General features: G+C 47.0%; 2 protein-coding genes across 16 annotated transcripts in view; one reads left to right on the forward strand and one right to left on the reverse strand.

Annotated features, from left to right (window-relative positions):
- Window positions 1–8,554, forward strand: part of DLG3 (discs large MAGUK scaffold protein 3) — an 80,675-nt gene extending 72,121 nt beyond the window's left edge. For 3 of the 6 annotated variants that reach the window (XM_072876591.1, XM_072876586.1, XM_072876590.1), the window contains 7 exons: window positions 308–349; window positions 1,028–1,078; window positions 1,899–2,000; window positions 2,182–2,354; window positions 2,927–3,036; window positions 4,045–4,136; window positions 5,932–8,554. In XM_072876591.1, the coding sequence (XP_072732692.1) occupies window positions 308–349; window positions 1,028–1,078; window positions 1,899–2,000; window positions 2,182–2,354; window positions 2,927–3,036; window positions 4,045–4,136; window positions 5,932–6,038 (677 nt within the window). In that variant the 3' untranslated portion in view covers window positions 6,039–8,554. The remainder of the gene's footprint in view (window positions 1–307; window positions 350–1,027; window positions 1,079–1,898; window positions 2,001–2,181; window positions 2,355–2,926; window positions 3,037–4,044; window positions 4,137–5,931) is intronic. The other 3 variants (XM_072876587.1, XM_072876588.1, XM_072876589.1) reach the window with 1 other exon arrangement.
- Window positions 8,454–16,224, reverse strand: part of TEX11 (testis expressed 11) — a 42,140-nt gene continuing 34,369 nt past the window's right edge. For 5 of the 10 annotated variants that reach the window (XM_072876576.1, XM_072876579.1, XM_072876580.1 and 2 more), the window contains one exon: window positions 11,676–16,036. In XM_072876576.1, the coding sequence (XP_072732677.1) occupies window positions 15,917–16,036 (120 nt within the window). In that variant the 3' untranslated portion in view covers window positions 11,676–15,916. Of the gene's footprint in view, window positions 9,705–11,675; window positions 16,037–16,224 lie in introns of those variants that run through there. The other 5 variants (XM_072876578.1, XM_072876577.1, XR_012044696.1 and 2 more) reach the window with 4 other exon arrangements.

The following is a 16,224-nucleotide window of genomic DNA, read 5'->3' on the forward strand; positions in this document are numbered from 1 at the left end:
CTCAGCCTGGGAAGCCCAGCGCCTGCACGTGCCTGCCCACGCCTGCCAGGCAGCCCCCTCCCGCCATTCCTGCCTTCTCCCAGAGTAGCCAAGTATCCCCCTGCACATCCCCGGTTTCTCAGCAAAGGGCAAGAGATGCTGCCCTGCCCATGCGGCGCAGGCTCATCCCAGCAGGTGCTGGGGTGTGGGTTTTTCAGGAGACCAGTGCTGCCCTACCCTGGGTCAGTAGTGCTGGGTGACAGCCAGGGTGCCCCCATGCCTTCCGCCCGTGCTGCTTCTGAAGGAGGTCTGTCTGGTTGCTTTGCAGAGGGTGTGACATCAAACACCAGTGACAGCGAGAGCAGTTCCAGTAAGTGTGCGTCTTGCCTGCTCTCCTGCCCCTGTGCGTGTGTGTGTATGTGTGTGCACATTTTGGCACTTCCATCTTGTCTTGTCCTGGTGGTGGTTCTGTTCGGAGGCTGGTCCTTCCTGCTGGTGACACTGAGATGCTACAGCCATCTCTCTCCTTGGGGCGGGGCCTGCCTGCTTCCCTGCTCTCTCCTGGCTGCAGGGCTCTGCTCCAGGGCTGGGTGGTGGGTTCCCAGTCCATGGTGGTCCCCCATCCTCGGTGCCTGCTGCGGGAAGCAATGGCCAGAGGCTGGGTCTGTAGCATAGGTGGCTCCTGGAGCCCAGGTCTGTACAAGAGCATGGGGGTCCAGCTGCAGCAAATGCTCCATTTATCCCCAGTGGGTCCTCTAAACATCTGCAGCACAGGGAGGACAGTGTGTCCCAATGGGACCTGAGCCTGCAGCAGTGGGGAGGGAAAGAGGAGGCCCAGAGCTGGGACATGAATAATTAACATGGATCAAGGGCTGGTAACTGCATGCCTGTCACGCTCCATGTCAGCTGGTGGCATGATGGGGGTAGCCTGGAGGTGTCCCCAGGGCTGCAGGAGGCTGGTGGGGGGCAGGAGCCAGCTCCTCGTAGGTGTGGAGGGGCTAGAAAGCTGCTGCAAGTGCTCACCTGCCTCTCCCTGGCTCTGTTGCAGAAGGACAAGAGGACACCATCCTGTCGTACGAGCCAGTGACACGGCAAGAAAGTAAGTCTTGGCGCTGGGCTGCCCCGTGCCTGCTCTAGCATGGGCACCTGTGTCCCCGGCACAGCCAGGGCAACCAGTGTGACCTCCTCCCCTCCTCTGGCATACCAGCACAATGCCGGGTGAACACAAGTGGAGTTTCTTGTCTGTTGCATACAGCAGGGAAGGCAGGTGTGCACACCACCTTGCGAGGCTTTCCCTGGCCTTGATCACCCCTTTTTAATCAACAGAAGAGACATGTGACCTGGTCTGCAAGACCAAGGGAGAGATCTAGAGCTAAAACTGAGCTGGGCTTTAGTCCCCAGCTGAGGACAGGACTATCCCTCCCTGCCTCGGGCCAGGTCCCTGCTGCAGAGCAAACCCCCACCCCCCCCCCCCACCCCTCAGCGTTTAACTGGGCTCAATGCTCAATCCCTGCACACCCTTTCGCAGGCTGAATAGTCCCAGCCTCGGTGGTCTCTCCTTGCCAGAAGCTGGATCAGACTGTTAGGCTCCCATCACTCCCCCAGCTCTGTGGCATCCTCGCCGAGCTGTCCCGGTTGTCTGGCTCCTGCCCTGAGCGAGGAAGCGGCTTTGCTGATCTGCAGTCCCGGAGACCTGCAGCACCTTCCTGGGGCTGTGCAGATGGTTTGGGTCAGATGGGAAGGAGGTGTTGACTGTGACCAGGAGGAGATAAACTCACATGGAGGAGGCACCTTTGGGTGCCCATGTGAGCAGGAGCACCCACTGCAAGCTGGGAGATGGTAGGCTGACGCCAAAAGTGGCAGTAGGGTCAGCTGCCCGCAGTGCAGAGGGGGCCTCAGGTTGTGGCTCTTGTTTGCAGTTCACTATGCGAGGCCAGTGATCATCCTGGGGCCCACAAAGGACCGAATTAATGATGACCTCATCTCTGAATTCCCACACAAGTTTGGTTCCTGCGTGCCACGTAAGTCTCAGCTGGCACTCTGTACCCTTGCTGGAGGGAGGGAAGAGGGGTTGCTCTGCTACTTGCAGGGTCTAGCCCATGGTGTGGGGAGGGGGCTGGGAGCACAGGTAGATTTTTCTCCCTCCCAGGAGGTTTGGTGTGCATCACTCCGGGTTTGCTCATGATGCCCACTCTCCTCCAGACACTACCAGGCCTCGGCGCGAGAACGAGGTGGACGGACAAGACTACCACTTTGTTGTATCCCGCGAACAGATGGAGAAAGACATCCAGGACAACAAGTTCATAGAGGCTGGGCAGTTCAATGACAATCTCTACGGGACCAGCATTCAGTCAGTGCGGGCAGTGGCAGAGAGGGTGAGTGTCGGGTGGCATTCCTGGGACCGGGACACATCCAGCCTGAACCCAGATGCATTCGGCAGTTCCCCTCCTCTCCCCGTGGTGTTAACAAAGGGCTGTAACTACATTAAGCAAGCGGGGCATGAGCCTCTCCTCCCTCCGGAGTCCTGCCACGCCACGTGGCTGCTTTTCTCAGCCATGTTACTCCACCTCTGTCGTACCTCTGTCGTCCAAACTCCACCCAAAAGCCCAGCACTAGCGGCACCAGCCTTGTGCTCAGGAGCTCGCAGGGCAAAGGTGCCTGGCTGCCCTCGTCGAAGCAGCAGCATTCCTTCTGCAGGAGTACTGGAGTGTACTCATGGCTTGTAAATTGTTTCACGTGTTCAGAGACGGATTCAGGCCCTTTGCAGTGCTGCTGTCCTGCCCTAAGCAGGCAGGAACATAAGGTCACTGGGAGTTGGCTTGTGTCTTAGGACTGGTGTTTCATCTCTGTGGCTCCTCTCTCTTGTAAGCACATCTGTATGAGCAAGCTGTTTTCTGCACGGAGTAGACTGTGTGGGTAGGTCTGATCCCAACTGTCTCCTTTCCAGGGGAAACACTGCATCCTGGATGTTTCTGGCAATGCTATCAAGAGGTTGCAACAAGCACAACTTTATCCTATTGCCATTTTCATCAAACCAAAATCCATTGAAGCTCTCATGTAAGTGCAACACCATGTTCTGCACCCCTCCAGGGCGAGCAGCTCTTGGCATGTTGGGGGGTTGTATGTCTGCTGCCTGTACCTTTTAGAAAGCAGTGAAGGTTGCTGCTGGTGCTGAACTTGTCCCTTGTTAAGAGGAGCTGGGCCCATTGCTGTCTCTGTGGTGTCCCTCCACATCTAATGCCACGGTGCCTCTAGGCTCCATGGATTGTTCCAGCTTAAAGCCCTTCATTTGCCCCAAAGAGGATTATTCATGGAAAATTAAAAATGCTTCTAAATGTGCCTGATATAACCTGCTCACCTGGGCCCTGAGTCCAGCCAGGAGAGCTGCCGACAGCCCGTAGTGGTGGATCACAGCTGGATGGTGGCTGAGCCAGGACAGCCGTGGGGAGCAGAGAGGAGACATTTCCTGTGTGCCTAAGGGGGACCTTCTGCTTGTCCTGCTGCTCCTGCCCCTGGGCAGTGCAGGCTGGAAAGGACATAAGAGCTGAGCTTGCAACTCTTCCGAGCAGCAGCAGAGAATATTATCCGTGAGGAGATTCAGTAGCTAGAGATGGACTCTGAGATCAGAAGAGACTCTGCTGTCACCAAGGCAACTGGGAAAACCCCTCCTCAAGCCAGAAGGGGTTGAATTGCTTATTTGGGCATTGTATGAAGATGAGGGAACCTAGGCAAGGAGGGTGGTGACAGGCTCTGGAAAAGCAGGGAGACTTCTTCAGTGGTCTTGCAAATTTGGAGGATTGTCTGGATTTGAGTCCACTTCTGTGCTATGGTGAAGGGGCGGGGGGGGGGGGTGTCGGTGGCAATGGGAAGAACTGTTGGAAGTTGAGATGAAGTGCCAAGGCAGCAAAGAGTGCATGGGGAAGGGTCCTGCCTTTGAGAGCTGGGTCCTGCACAGCTTCCATTCCTGATGTGCAGAGGCTTCCCAGGCACCCTGGCTCTGTGGGCTATTTTTGCTTCTGTTCATTGCTAAGAAAAAGAGCTAAGTTTCTATTTTTTACATGGCAGGGAGATGAACCGGAGACAGACATATGAACAGGCCAACAAGGTTTTTGACAAAGCCATGAAACTCGAGCAAGAGTTTGGAGAGTATTTTACAGGTGAGTGTCCTGAGCAGGCTTGTATCTGATTTATTTTATTTTTCCAGCTGGCAGCTGTGACCTCTCTATCAGCACTGTCTTACTGCAGGGTCATGGGAAAATGTCCAGCTTCATCAAAGCAAAAAAGAAATGGCACTTTGCCAGCAGGGCTCTGCAAAGGGGCTGCTCCAAGATCAGTGGATAAGAGTAAACCAGCCCTAGAGGAGACAAGTTGTCAGGCAGGATTTTCTGAGTTTGTGAAAGCTTATTGCCAACTTCAGTAATAATAAAAAAAAAAAAAAAACCAAGCAGGGGAAGCACAGCATAGATTCAGGGTGCTACAAGGCTACAGGAAATAAAACTCCCTGCATGGGGGAAAGGGGAGCATTTTCAAAAAGAGAAAATAGTCATTTTAAAGAGGAAAGATAAAAAATTAGTGACCTAAATGGTGGAGACTGTCCTGGTTATTACAAAACATCTCCCAAAAAAAGACTGGATGTTTGGCTGGCTTCCTAAGTAGTCTTTGCTGAAGAGCCAGTCAGGGGCTGCCTGGCACTTTGTGCCTGCAGAGATGAGCTGCTCATGACACAGGCATCCTTGTGCATTAAGGAACTAATGTTTGTAACATGATTCATTCTGAAAAATCAAGGGCAGGTGAAAAGGCAGAGAAACTGGTCTTCCATCCTTCCTCCAGTGCAGTGACTGTTTCTTCTCAAGTTGAGGAGTGATAATCCTGCCAAACCCTGTATTACCCACCTAACAGCTACCAGGAAAAATCCCAAGCAGAACACTTTCCAAAAATGGATCTCAGCTCAGCAAATGTATGGATACAAACAGGGTAAAAGCTTCCCCCAGACCTCCTGTCCCAGGCAGCAGTTCCAGAGCTGCCAGTTGCTCTTCCAGGAAGAGTGCAAAGGAAACACATGCCGCAGTTTTGCCAGACCCTCAGCATGCCATCGTGCACTTGGACAGTGAGTTTGCAGTTGACCTGGGGAAGGAATGCTCTTGGCTGAAACCCGTTGTTGAAAGAAGTGGGTAATGGGCAGAGAGATGGTCGCTCTAGTAAGTTCTGTGCCAGGAACTTATAATGAGGGAACAGAGATGCTGAGGGATGGTCCTGGCTGGGCTACAGAGGCAGGCTGAATTACCAGAAAGGTCTGGCCCTCCATGTGCATCTTCATCCTTTGATGTAGGAAGCACAGTGAAGTGCTTCGTGTTGTGTCTGTACTAAGCAGCGAGACTGTCGCTGGTCTTTGGGCATGAGTTACTGCTAGGAGCAACAGCCATAAGCTGGCCTTTTCCAGCCTGACAGTGCTGCAATTCCCACCCTGCAGCAGAGGAAGCAGCAAACACGAGGAGCCCTCAGCAGCTGACCCGAGGGGATGGACAAATCCGGCACCTTGGGGTACGTGCTCGGCGCACACCGGCTAATCTGTGCGAGGCCCTCCCCTTCACTGCAGCGGAGTAGCTGCAGTGCCAGGGCCAGCTGCCTGCAGCCTCGGCACGGTGGTGTGATACAGCTTGCAAAGCTGATTAGCAGCCTGTTGTGGAGAACCCAGCCGGCACTTCACACGCGCAAGGAGCTCTGCCAGCACGGGATCAGCTCTTGCTAATCCCCTTGGACACGCTGGGTTAACCCTCTGTGTCATTGCGCGCCTGTTACAGCTCCTTTGACGCGGCTTGTCTCGTTCATTAATTGTTGGCCATGCCACATTGGCCCCTTTGGTGCAGAGTGAAGGCCTTTCCCATAGCTTGTGGTGGGGAAGGCACAGTGCTGCCTGATGTTCAAGGTCTTGCTTGTTCTCTCCTCTTCCAGCCATCGTACAAGGAGACTCTCTTGAAGAGATTTACAGCAAAATCAAACAGATCATTGAGGACCAGTCTGGGCACTACATCTGGGTCCCGTCCCCAGAGAAACTCTGAAGATGTCCCCCACCTGCTTCCCTGTGAGCAGAAGATCTCCGAAGTCCCACCCCACCCAAGCCCTCTGCCCCAAGGAGGGGGATATGAAAACTATTCCTGCCCCCTTTTTTAGATTGTTGCAAAATTGAGTTTTCTAGTCCTGTTTCTTTTGTTGGGATGAACTCATCTCATTCATCATGTGACTGTTCCCACCGTTCCTGCATGGACCTTCCCACTGCTCCATTAGAGACAGATGAGAACCCATTCAAGGTCATTTTTTTATTATTATTATTAACTAAACCAATAATCAAGATGGGAGGAGGCGGCTAAGGACTAACGTAAGAAACAAGTGAAACAATGGACTCTGAGCACATGAGCTAGTATCAGAGCTCCAGGGGCATTTTTCCAAGTGTGACTGTCTAGCAGCTCTGAACAGTGCAACAGAAAGGCAGCAGAAAGCATTTTATTTATCTGTATATGTAATTTATATATAATATATAGAGAGATATTATATATATATTATATATATGTATGTATGTGGACTAGGAAACCCGAGGGACCTCTCTTAAAAGGTATTGTATTATTAAGGATCTTTCAGTTTCTCTGTCCCAACCGCTGGGCATAGTGAGTCCACTTGGGCAGGAAGAGCTCAAAACGTTACCAGGTGCTTCAGAAGCATCTCCCGTCGGGGCCAGCCTCCTGCCAGCCACCCTGGGTCTATGAGGCAGAGCAGAGACTGGTACGCTGCCTGTGCAGAAGGGACTAGAGGTCCAGAGTAACACAGCAAGGAGCAGCAGCTGGGAGACAGAGACTGAGCAGGAGGCTGCAGAGCAAGAGAATGGATGATACTACATATTAAATTGCACACTGTTTTACACACCACCTTATGTGTTTGCATGAGAGGTTTCCTTTTGGTTCTATTTTTTTAAGCTGATTTTAAACCAAAACCATATTGTGTTGCTGTGTTGGCTTTTTTTTCCTCATTATTCCATTTTTCTCTTGTTAATAATGAACTGAGTGGGTATAAAATCCTGTTTTTTAACTTATTTTTTAAGCTGGCTCTATTGTAAATAGAATCTAGATCTGCAGTGTTTAGTTAGGAAATACTCTACTGGCCACATGGAACAAATGTACTCACTGTCCTGTGTTGCTGTGGAAAACCTGGGACGTTGGGCTGGCCCTGTACCTGTGGATGCAGGTGAAATGACTTATTCTAGCTTGTGGCATCATGCTGCCATTCCCTTCTGCATTAGTCACTGGCAGGAAAAGCCCCCAGCTGTGCTTTGGATGGACGCTCACACTTCTCCAAATCAGTAACAGAATTTAAAAACTTCCTCCCTTTCTTCCCTGCTCCATGCCAAATTCCCAGCTCTGTTGCATGCAGGTGGTGGTGGTGGCCTTCCCAGTGGAAGGACCATCCTTCCAGCACAGCAGGGACCTCACCTGCTGCTCTGGGAGCTGGGGCTTGGCAGGTGAACACGTGGCTGCCTCACCTGGTTCTGTCTCTGACATCTCTGCATAAATCCTCTTTCTGAAACTGGGCTCTGTTCCCTCTCTCAAGATCACCTGAGAAAACTCAATTGGGTGCCCTGTGCTTGCAGGTCTGTGGGCAGGGGGATGAGAGCTGCATCCATCTGCTGTGCACTGTGATTTTTTTCAAGTGAGGTGACCATTGGTGCTGAGACAGTTGGCCCTAAGCTGAGAAATATCTGTCTTTGAGGACACTTTGGCTTCCACACTTGAATGAGGCTCCATCATGGGAACAGAAGCTGGAGGGGGGAACTTGCACAGCCTTTGAGAAGGAGCTATGTTGCTGGGTACTCATAGTACAGGTAGAAGAACGCTCCAACCTTACAAAGAACTGGCGAATGCTGTTTCTCAGACACAGTGCCAAGCACCAGAACAAAGGAGGTCACCATACGAGTACAAGCAGGTAAGTCTTGGCCCATTCTCCCTTCCCCTATTTTATAGGGATAACTGAACACACAGGGTGCTGGTCCCCTTTCCTGAAGGTAACAGTTACCAGTGTGTCAGTCGGTGCATGGTGCGCACAGGCCACGGTTTTCAGTGTGAATGAGAACTGCTGTAAGATTGTACATGTACTGTCTGGTGAGAAGCTGTCTTTACTTGTCCTGCATCACAAGGAGCCCTGCAGGGACTGAGCAGCTTCCTGGGACAGAAAGCAGTGCTGCAGAAGAGATGCGGCCACTAGTGTGGTGAAGGGCAGGAAGGATTCTGCTCTCAGTGGGACCAACCCTAAAGGAGCGTACACCTGCAGGTCCTGTTCCACATACTATAAACATCATTCCCTAGAGAAGTGGAGTAAGTGAAACAAACGTCCTTAAGATACTGGTCACACTGTTCCTGTCTTTTTCTAACCCCCCCCCCCCCCCCCCCCCGCCTGTCTCTCTCTCAAGTCACATGGAGAAAAAGATGATGTACTCCATGGCATAGCTGACAGTATCGAATCGATCATGACAACACTAGTTGGTTACCAGTGTTTCTTCCAAGGAGACATATATTTTTAATAAACAGAAAGTTGCAAAGAACTCTGTCTTTGAGACCTTCTTGCAGAGGCCTTCATTGTGTGCCAGAGCTGTTTTTTTGGCGCTGATCTTAGCAACTATTGATATGGTCTCTCCATAGCAAACTTAAGTGTTGACAGTGGTTTTAAAAAAGAAAATAAAAATTGCCTTTTTAGTATGAGGTGGTCACTGAGAACTTGCCTAAAAGAAAAAGGAAATGGAAAAAAAAAAAAAAGAAAAGAAAGGAAGTGGGCTCATTTACAGCCGTAACCGGGCCACTGAAAAGCTCTAGGTTGTTGTAACACAGGTTGACTCTGGTCTCATGACCATAAATATGGCTTGAATTGTGGGGAGTTTGCTTTACAAATGCAGATCAAATAATAGGGTTTATGTGCTGTTACATAATTTTTCCTGTATTGGCTGTAAAGACAGCAAAGTAAATATATAGTCCAGCTAATATAAAGCATCTTTTTACAGTTTAACATGCTGTTTAGACATCAGAGAGAAGAAGAAAGAAGTTGTAAAGACAACTAGTATCTTTAAGTGCAGAGAACAGGAGAGTTCACTGGAAGACAAATATGGTTAATGGGGTATCATTATACATTCCTGCCTGAATCTGCTTTGTTATTTAGCTGGGCTAATTGAAAGGTGAGAGGGTTTTGTTTTTTAAATCTTGAATGTTTTTTTTTTCCTTTCAAACTGCACACAAGAGAAGTAAAGTGAGATTTCAAGGTAACAGGGGTGTTGTACTGAGCATGGGCATATAGTTTGCAGACAGTTCACTGTTTATGAAGCTCACTGGACAAATAAAACACAGTTTAGAAACCCCTTTAAGTGATCAGATCAACAGTCTTGTGGTGGTGGTTGTCCATAGAACACTGGAAGATTAAACAGTTGCTAAGCAGATCTGATGCTGGTATTACCACTCCCAGAAATCAAACTGTTTCCTTTACATAGTGACGGATTTGGAATGATGAAGTTGTTGATGTAAACCATCACAGGAACATTGTCCGTTAATGGCTGCCATGGTAGCTGCCAGGCTTCTCTGTCCAGTCCGCAGAGTTAGTTCCAGGATCTCTGAGTTGCAGTATGTGGATCTGCAGACACTCCTCCCTAGACAATCCATGATGTGTCCTGAGCTGATGTGTCATCTTGATCTGCTCTGACAGTGAAACATTAAGGTTCCAAGTGAGGAGAGGAATGTGGGGTTATGTTCTCAAATAAATCATGCCACTCCTGTAAGGTGAAGACAACCACTGGAAGAGTAACCCACATGCTAAGAGAATGAGGGTGGCATGAAGGGAAAGAAGAACTTGCTCTTGTGAAGGTTTTTAATGAGCAATTTTTCTGGCTAAGGCCAAATTGCTCTGCCTACCAGGACCTTAGCAAGGTCATTCTGGACCATACAATAGCAGAGCATTGTCCTGTTAATGGTCCTGTCTCATTGTGAAATGTAGGGGGGGATGGTTCTTTTCTCTCCCAAGATGTCCTGCTACAGCTGCCTGGAACAGGCATGAAACTAATCTGTCCTAAGACACTTCTAGAAAATTAGACCATAAGCTGCTTGTGCTATAAAGAAACATGTCTATGCTTCTGGTTAATTAACTGTCTTGGCCTTTGTTAAGCAGAGGAGCACAGGATCTGTGAGCCTACTGGAAGAGGGGTTTTAAAGGAATTTAATAATAATTTTCTCAAAAATTTTCTCTCTGAGATGCATGCATCTGGACAGCTGTCTTACATCTTTTCTTGCTAATTACGCTTGGCAGCATAACCTTCAAGGACTGCTACTCTCTGCTTTCCTCAAGCTGTCACAGCAGGATTTATGGCACTAAAGCATCTGCTGTGAAGCAGGTAAAGTTATCATCACGTTAAAGGTGTCTCTTTCCTTGAAGAATCCTTAGGTAACCCCTGACCTTCAGTGTTTATTTATATCCCTTGCCTCCAAAATGAGGGTCATGTTGTTTGACTTAATGTTTTTCCTTAGGGTTAAAAAACCTAAAGTTGTTTGGGTCTGTTAATGGTGCAAGCACACAGGAGCACTGTGGGACCAGCAATACCTTGCTGGGGCCACACTTGGCTCACTGCAGGGGTGACAGTTGTATTTCCTCCCTTAGTTCCAGTGCACTAGACAAAAGCTTCTGCCCAGTCCTCTAATGAGCTTCAGCCCTCTTCCAATTACCTTGATTTCTGATTACTGTGATCACTTCAATTCTAAGTGCTAGTGGCCAGACCAGCCCCTCTTCCTTCCTGCCTCTCCAGACTCCTCAATGCAGGCACGACATTAACAACAGCAAAGCTCTTCTCAAACTGTATGGTGGGAGGTAGCCTGAGGTGCACCCCAAGTGGAAAGCTCCTGGAGAGCCAGTGTGAATGCCTCCTACTGCAGGCACCTTTGGGTGAGAGGTGACAGAAGGGGCTCCAGGGCTCAGCAGCTATAGCTCTATCATCTTCTCTGCCCTGCCCCACTCCCAGACTCTTCTCAGCAAGTACCTGGGCAGGTTCCCTGCAGGCCACATTCCTAGTGGCTCGGTGGTAAAAATACCCTCTCCCTGGACCAATTCTCCAAGTCACATTGCATTTCCCTTGTGCCTCTAGCCTGTTGCTGTTCCCCAAACAGTTAAGAAATTATCAGATTAGGAAAAGAGACAGGACATAAAATACAGACTGAGGAAAGGGGGGAAATTTGTGAACTACTGCCCTAGAGGATTAATTTGTGTTCTCAGAAGCAAGGAGGAACTCTGCAGCTACAGAGCAAGTGTCCAGCACACGCTGTAGTTTCCACAATGATGTGTAAATCAGAAACTACTGCTGCAATGCCACCCTCTGGAGCAATCTGTTAACATCTCAGGATGAGCACCCAGACTCTCTAAGCTGAAACGATGCTACAACAAAAGAGTGATCAATAAAAAGAGAAGACTGGGGGAGGAATGAGCAGCACTGATCTTTTTTTCCCCCGAGTCAGCTGTTGCTGGTTTAAAAAGATTTATATCCCACAGTCATGCTAGCTGGGCTACTGAACTATAAAGCAACATTTAGCCTAGTAAAATAAACACTGGACCAGCCTGCATCTAGACTAGCAAACTCAGTGCACAATCACTTGCAAAGCAGAGTGATTGCACGCAAACTACCCATTGCGAATGATGACTGGAAATCCAGCTAATTAAGGTATGATTCAACTAGGAGAGGAATTCTTGCCCTACTTAAAACCTATGGTAAATACTAAGCCTGGAATAAAATGTACAATGCAAAAAATGTGCAGAGAAGAGGTGAGAAGTACTATCAATCAGCAGAGTCTGTAACTGATGTGATCTGGACTCCTTAGTAAAGTCTGTAGCATAAAAGAAATCAAAATGAGCATCTCCAAGGAAAAAAATTCAAACAATTCTGGCTGTAGGCAAAAACACATTTAATACTTGCTGCCTTCTATAGCTGTATGTAATTACCTGCTACACTTACTGGCCAAACATGACCTTCTCATCTGGTACAGTGTGACACCTTTGCCTGTTTATGTGCTTGTGCAAGTCAGAACTGAGAACAATAATTAAAGCCAGCCTGGCAGGCACCAAGGAGATACTACAGGCAGCAATGGATACCTTTGACTCTACGGCATCATTTACAGTCCCTGCGTTAATGTGATGCAGCATATATCTCCAAAACTGTAACTCCGACAATTTTCTGTGGCATTTGAGGCCTGTCTTTTTATGGGTTCAAAGGTGTTTCTTAGTTACACAGACAGCACATTGTGCATTAAAGATGTGAAAGCAGCGGCTCACAGAGATCCAAATTAGACCTGGTGAACTGAGCACACGAGGTAGAGAATTTACTCTAAACAGATCTATCCTCCTATATGTGTCTCTCAGCAGCCATCTGCATCAGGCAGCCTGGGTGATTTGTCTGGGTACCATAAACAGAATGCCACTGAATTTCAGTGGAAGTGGCTTCCACTGCTTATACTAACTCAGCCTGAAGAATCAAGGCCCTGTGGTAGACTTTAGGAATAAGAACACATACATAACTTCCAGTTGAACATAATTATTTTTGCTTTTATCTTTGCATCCTGCTTGACTATTTCCACAAAGGTACCTTCCTGTTCCTACCAATACATAGTTCTATCTAGCTGAGCCTGAAGAGCAACTTCACAACAAACTCTCTAGCAGAGGCACAGCTCAGGCAGCATCAGTCTCAGCTATAGCATCCAGTATCTTGCTATCACAGGCACCAGACCCTATAAACTTCCCAATACTTCCCTGGTTGCCACCTTCAATATAATTCACTCCTTTAGGCAAGTCCCATTCTTGCACTATTATCCAGAAGCTGATACTAACCTGTGCAGTACTGCAAAGCATCTAGTACAGTATGTTCCTACTTAATGTTGCTGTAAATGCCACACTGACTTATGTGTCTGCACATACCTGCCTTCAGGAAATGACCCTATATCCAGCTGCACAACAGACATGAGGATGTGGCAGCTATGCTAAGGGCTGGTTTCTAACTTTAGCCGTAGGATGCAAAGTGGTGCCTGGTACACACAAAAAGCAGAGATGACTAATATTTGGTTTACTCAGACTATGAAAAGAAGACCGACCTGGAACATTGATAGAAACTGCAATGCAGCTGACTTTTTAAATTACTTCTTGGCCTTGACCACTGCACTAAGCACACTAGTAAGCTCTTCTTCCAGAGCATGTCAGGCTTTCAGAATGGACTACGACTAATGCAATTTCTTCTTTTCTATAGCCACTATACTGCTGTTAGTGGTCCTGTCGTCTGTCTGAATAGGCTTTAATAATCTGGTTCTAAGTAAAATATATTTTTAAATTTTAAAAACAAAATTAAATAAGTCTTAATCTCAAACCAGATTATCTTATAGCTGAAAGATACTGCTGTCCATCAGCCCTGCCTTCTGTGTAATGTTTGTAAAGAATAAACAGCAAAGCACTTTTAGCTCTCTAGTAAGCAAACCAGAGGACCTGAAATGACTGTTATAGTGTTCCTTAGGGTGCTTGAATATTCTCTTAAAGAAACAGCAAAATAATCTACTTATAGGATGTATACTCAGTTATGGATCATGCAAATGTATATGTGGTCTATCACTACCATCTTTACTTTGACCTGCCTTGTACCTGCTTACTATGGTGCAGCAGCCCTAACTGAAAAGCAATCAGTATACATCTACCAGCTATGACACCTACCTCATCTTCTAAGCAGGCAACTGATAGCCCGAATCTGTGCTTTTTGCTCAAGCATCCCATCAGTCGTCTTTTTTTAAAAAAAAAAAAAAAAAAAGAAAAACTCCTATACTAAGTATACGTAGGCTCTGCTAGAACCCACAGTACTGATCCCCAGGCACTCAAAGGGCTTTATTGGAGTGCATTGTTGCTCCCTCCCACCCCAGTCCTTTATTTCCTTCCAGAGGAGGGCTGGGCACATTGGAAGATGCATGGCCTTGTGCTCATATGCAGGTAGAATGCAATCACAGTTTGTCCCCTGTAGTCAGGACACCAAGAGGTGTCATGGAGCACATCTGTGCTACAGTACAGAAGACAACACTCAGGCCATGTTTTTTTCTGACTTCTGAATCTGCTGGTGAAACGCAGCAACAGTTATATAGAACTAATTATGTTTCTTAACCCCACTCCACCTCTCCACACTCCTCACTATCCACATTGAATTTCAGGTGGGAGATATCTCTTCAATCCAGCTGCAGTAAGATCCATCCATTTACCAGCCTGTGTTTTTATGTGGATTTGGGGGGATTTCATGCTGAACTGTGACTGCTGTGTTACAGTTTGTAGTTGTCACAGGAGAAGAGTCAGAGATCACTCAGACAGATCTGAGCTAGTAGTTAGTTTATTAAGCTCTAATCAGTAAAATTAGGTATGTAAAATATTTAATAAGTACAGATGGATTGGTGGTCAATACTCTACTATTTACTACACTTAAAGTTAGTAAGGGATGCAAAGATTATCACTTAAGCTTACTATACGTATCTTAAATATTACGTGCATGCAAAAAACGTCACTTACCAACCCATGGATGTCTGCTGTCAGGTAAGGGATCCCTCAGCCTCGAGGGGTAACCTTGAGAGGCATCCCTACTCAAGGGGAGATCACCGCCACGCAGCCAGCTGCTATGGAGGGAGAGCTCAGTGGGCCCTGATGGCTGCAGATATTTATAGTGTAAAGTGGTTGATTTGTAGTCAGATTTTCTTCTGTGATAATGTAGTTTCGGCCGCTTATCAGCCCAGTCTCCAGTGAAACCAGTTTTTTTGGGTTTGGTGCTGAGTTCTCACGGGTAGCCTCACACAATAGGATTAACTTTGATTAGGCCTAATTGCTGAGCATCTGATCTGCCTAGACCAAAGTTCAGTTAGTTCAAATAGGAGGAGTGCATCCATCACAGTAGTCTATAAACAGCAGTACCTAGTCAAAGCTTTAGCTTTTTCTGCGAGCTAAATAGTACCTGCTCTTTTTTATTCTATCTAAATTGTGAAACTGGCAAAGAGCTCTGAATTCTTGTCCATACTGACTGAAACCTAAACAATCTGATAAATATTTACATAGCAAGGCAGCTATGACATCCAGAGGAGATGCCTGATCTTGGAATACTTTTATTTTTCGCATTGCCACTTACTACTAAAATCAGGTATTTAAACCGACCTGTTACACAACAGCAGATGCATCTCACGAAAACGTATTTATTTCTAACTGTTATATAGCTCCATAGAATGAAAATTATTCCCTAAAGGAAAACAATTACATTTATTTAATAAACACTTCCTAAAAAGTACATAACCATTGCCAACAAGAAGATGATCCTGGTTTCTTTTCCACTGCTCCCATGACCCCATGCCTTCGCAGAGCTAACGGCATCTTTCATTCAGCAGAACATTTCCAAGAGGACTGCTGTCCTCCTTTGTTGCAGTTGTGGCTGTCATTATTCCTCTTCATTTGGAAGAAACCCTTTTGCTCTGTCCAATTTGTCCAGAACCTCACTATAAAGACCAATCATCTGGAGAATACAAGCACCATAGTTGTCAACAAGGATGGATAAAGTTGTATCATTCAACTAGATAACAGAACAAAGTGACAGGGAACAGAAGCAAGGGAATAGGTGGGAGACTACCACCAGCTTCTAAACCTAAAATTTCAGATTGACATAAAGACTTTGGCACAGATTTAAATACAGTGGTTTAAGAAAAAAATACTTAAATCAGTGCAACCTAACAAAGGTGGTTTTATTTATACTGACATAAAGCATAGTTTATAGCCAAGTCTTACATCAGTGAATAAACCATTCACGGAATCACAGAATGGTTGAGGTTGGAAGGAAGTGATCTTGATTCTTATGGTCTTAACTGATGTACTTAAAATGCTACAAAAGTTGCAACCAGCTTTTGATTGCCAGTTCATGCATAAAAGAGAATGAATGATGATTCCATACACCAGCCAGGCTGCACTGTGTTGCAATCAAGGTAGGAGCACCAGCCAAAAACTGTAGAGAGAAGCTTACTTGAGACAGAGTAAGAAAAAGCATAATTGCTTTCTACAGAGGTACTAGCCCTGAAATTTCTCCCCCTCACAGGAAGTGGCTAAGCTACACCTGAAAAGATGAGCTTTAATGATTTTATTCATATCAGCTTATACCCTATTTATAAGACATTAGATTATACTAGAAACCAA

Source organism: Ciconia boyciana, chromosome 12 (assembly GCF_034638445.1).
Source record: "Ciconia boyciana chromosome 12, ASM3463844v1, whole genome shotgun sequence".
In the NCBI taxonomy this organism is placed as follows: Eukaryota; Metazoa; Chordata; class Aves; order Ciconiiformes; family Ciconiidae; genus Ciconia; species Ciconia boyciana.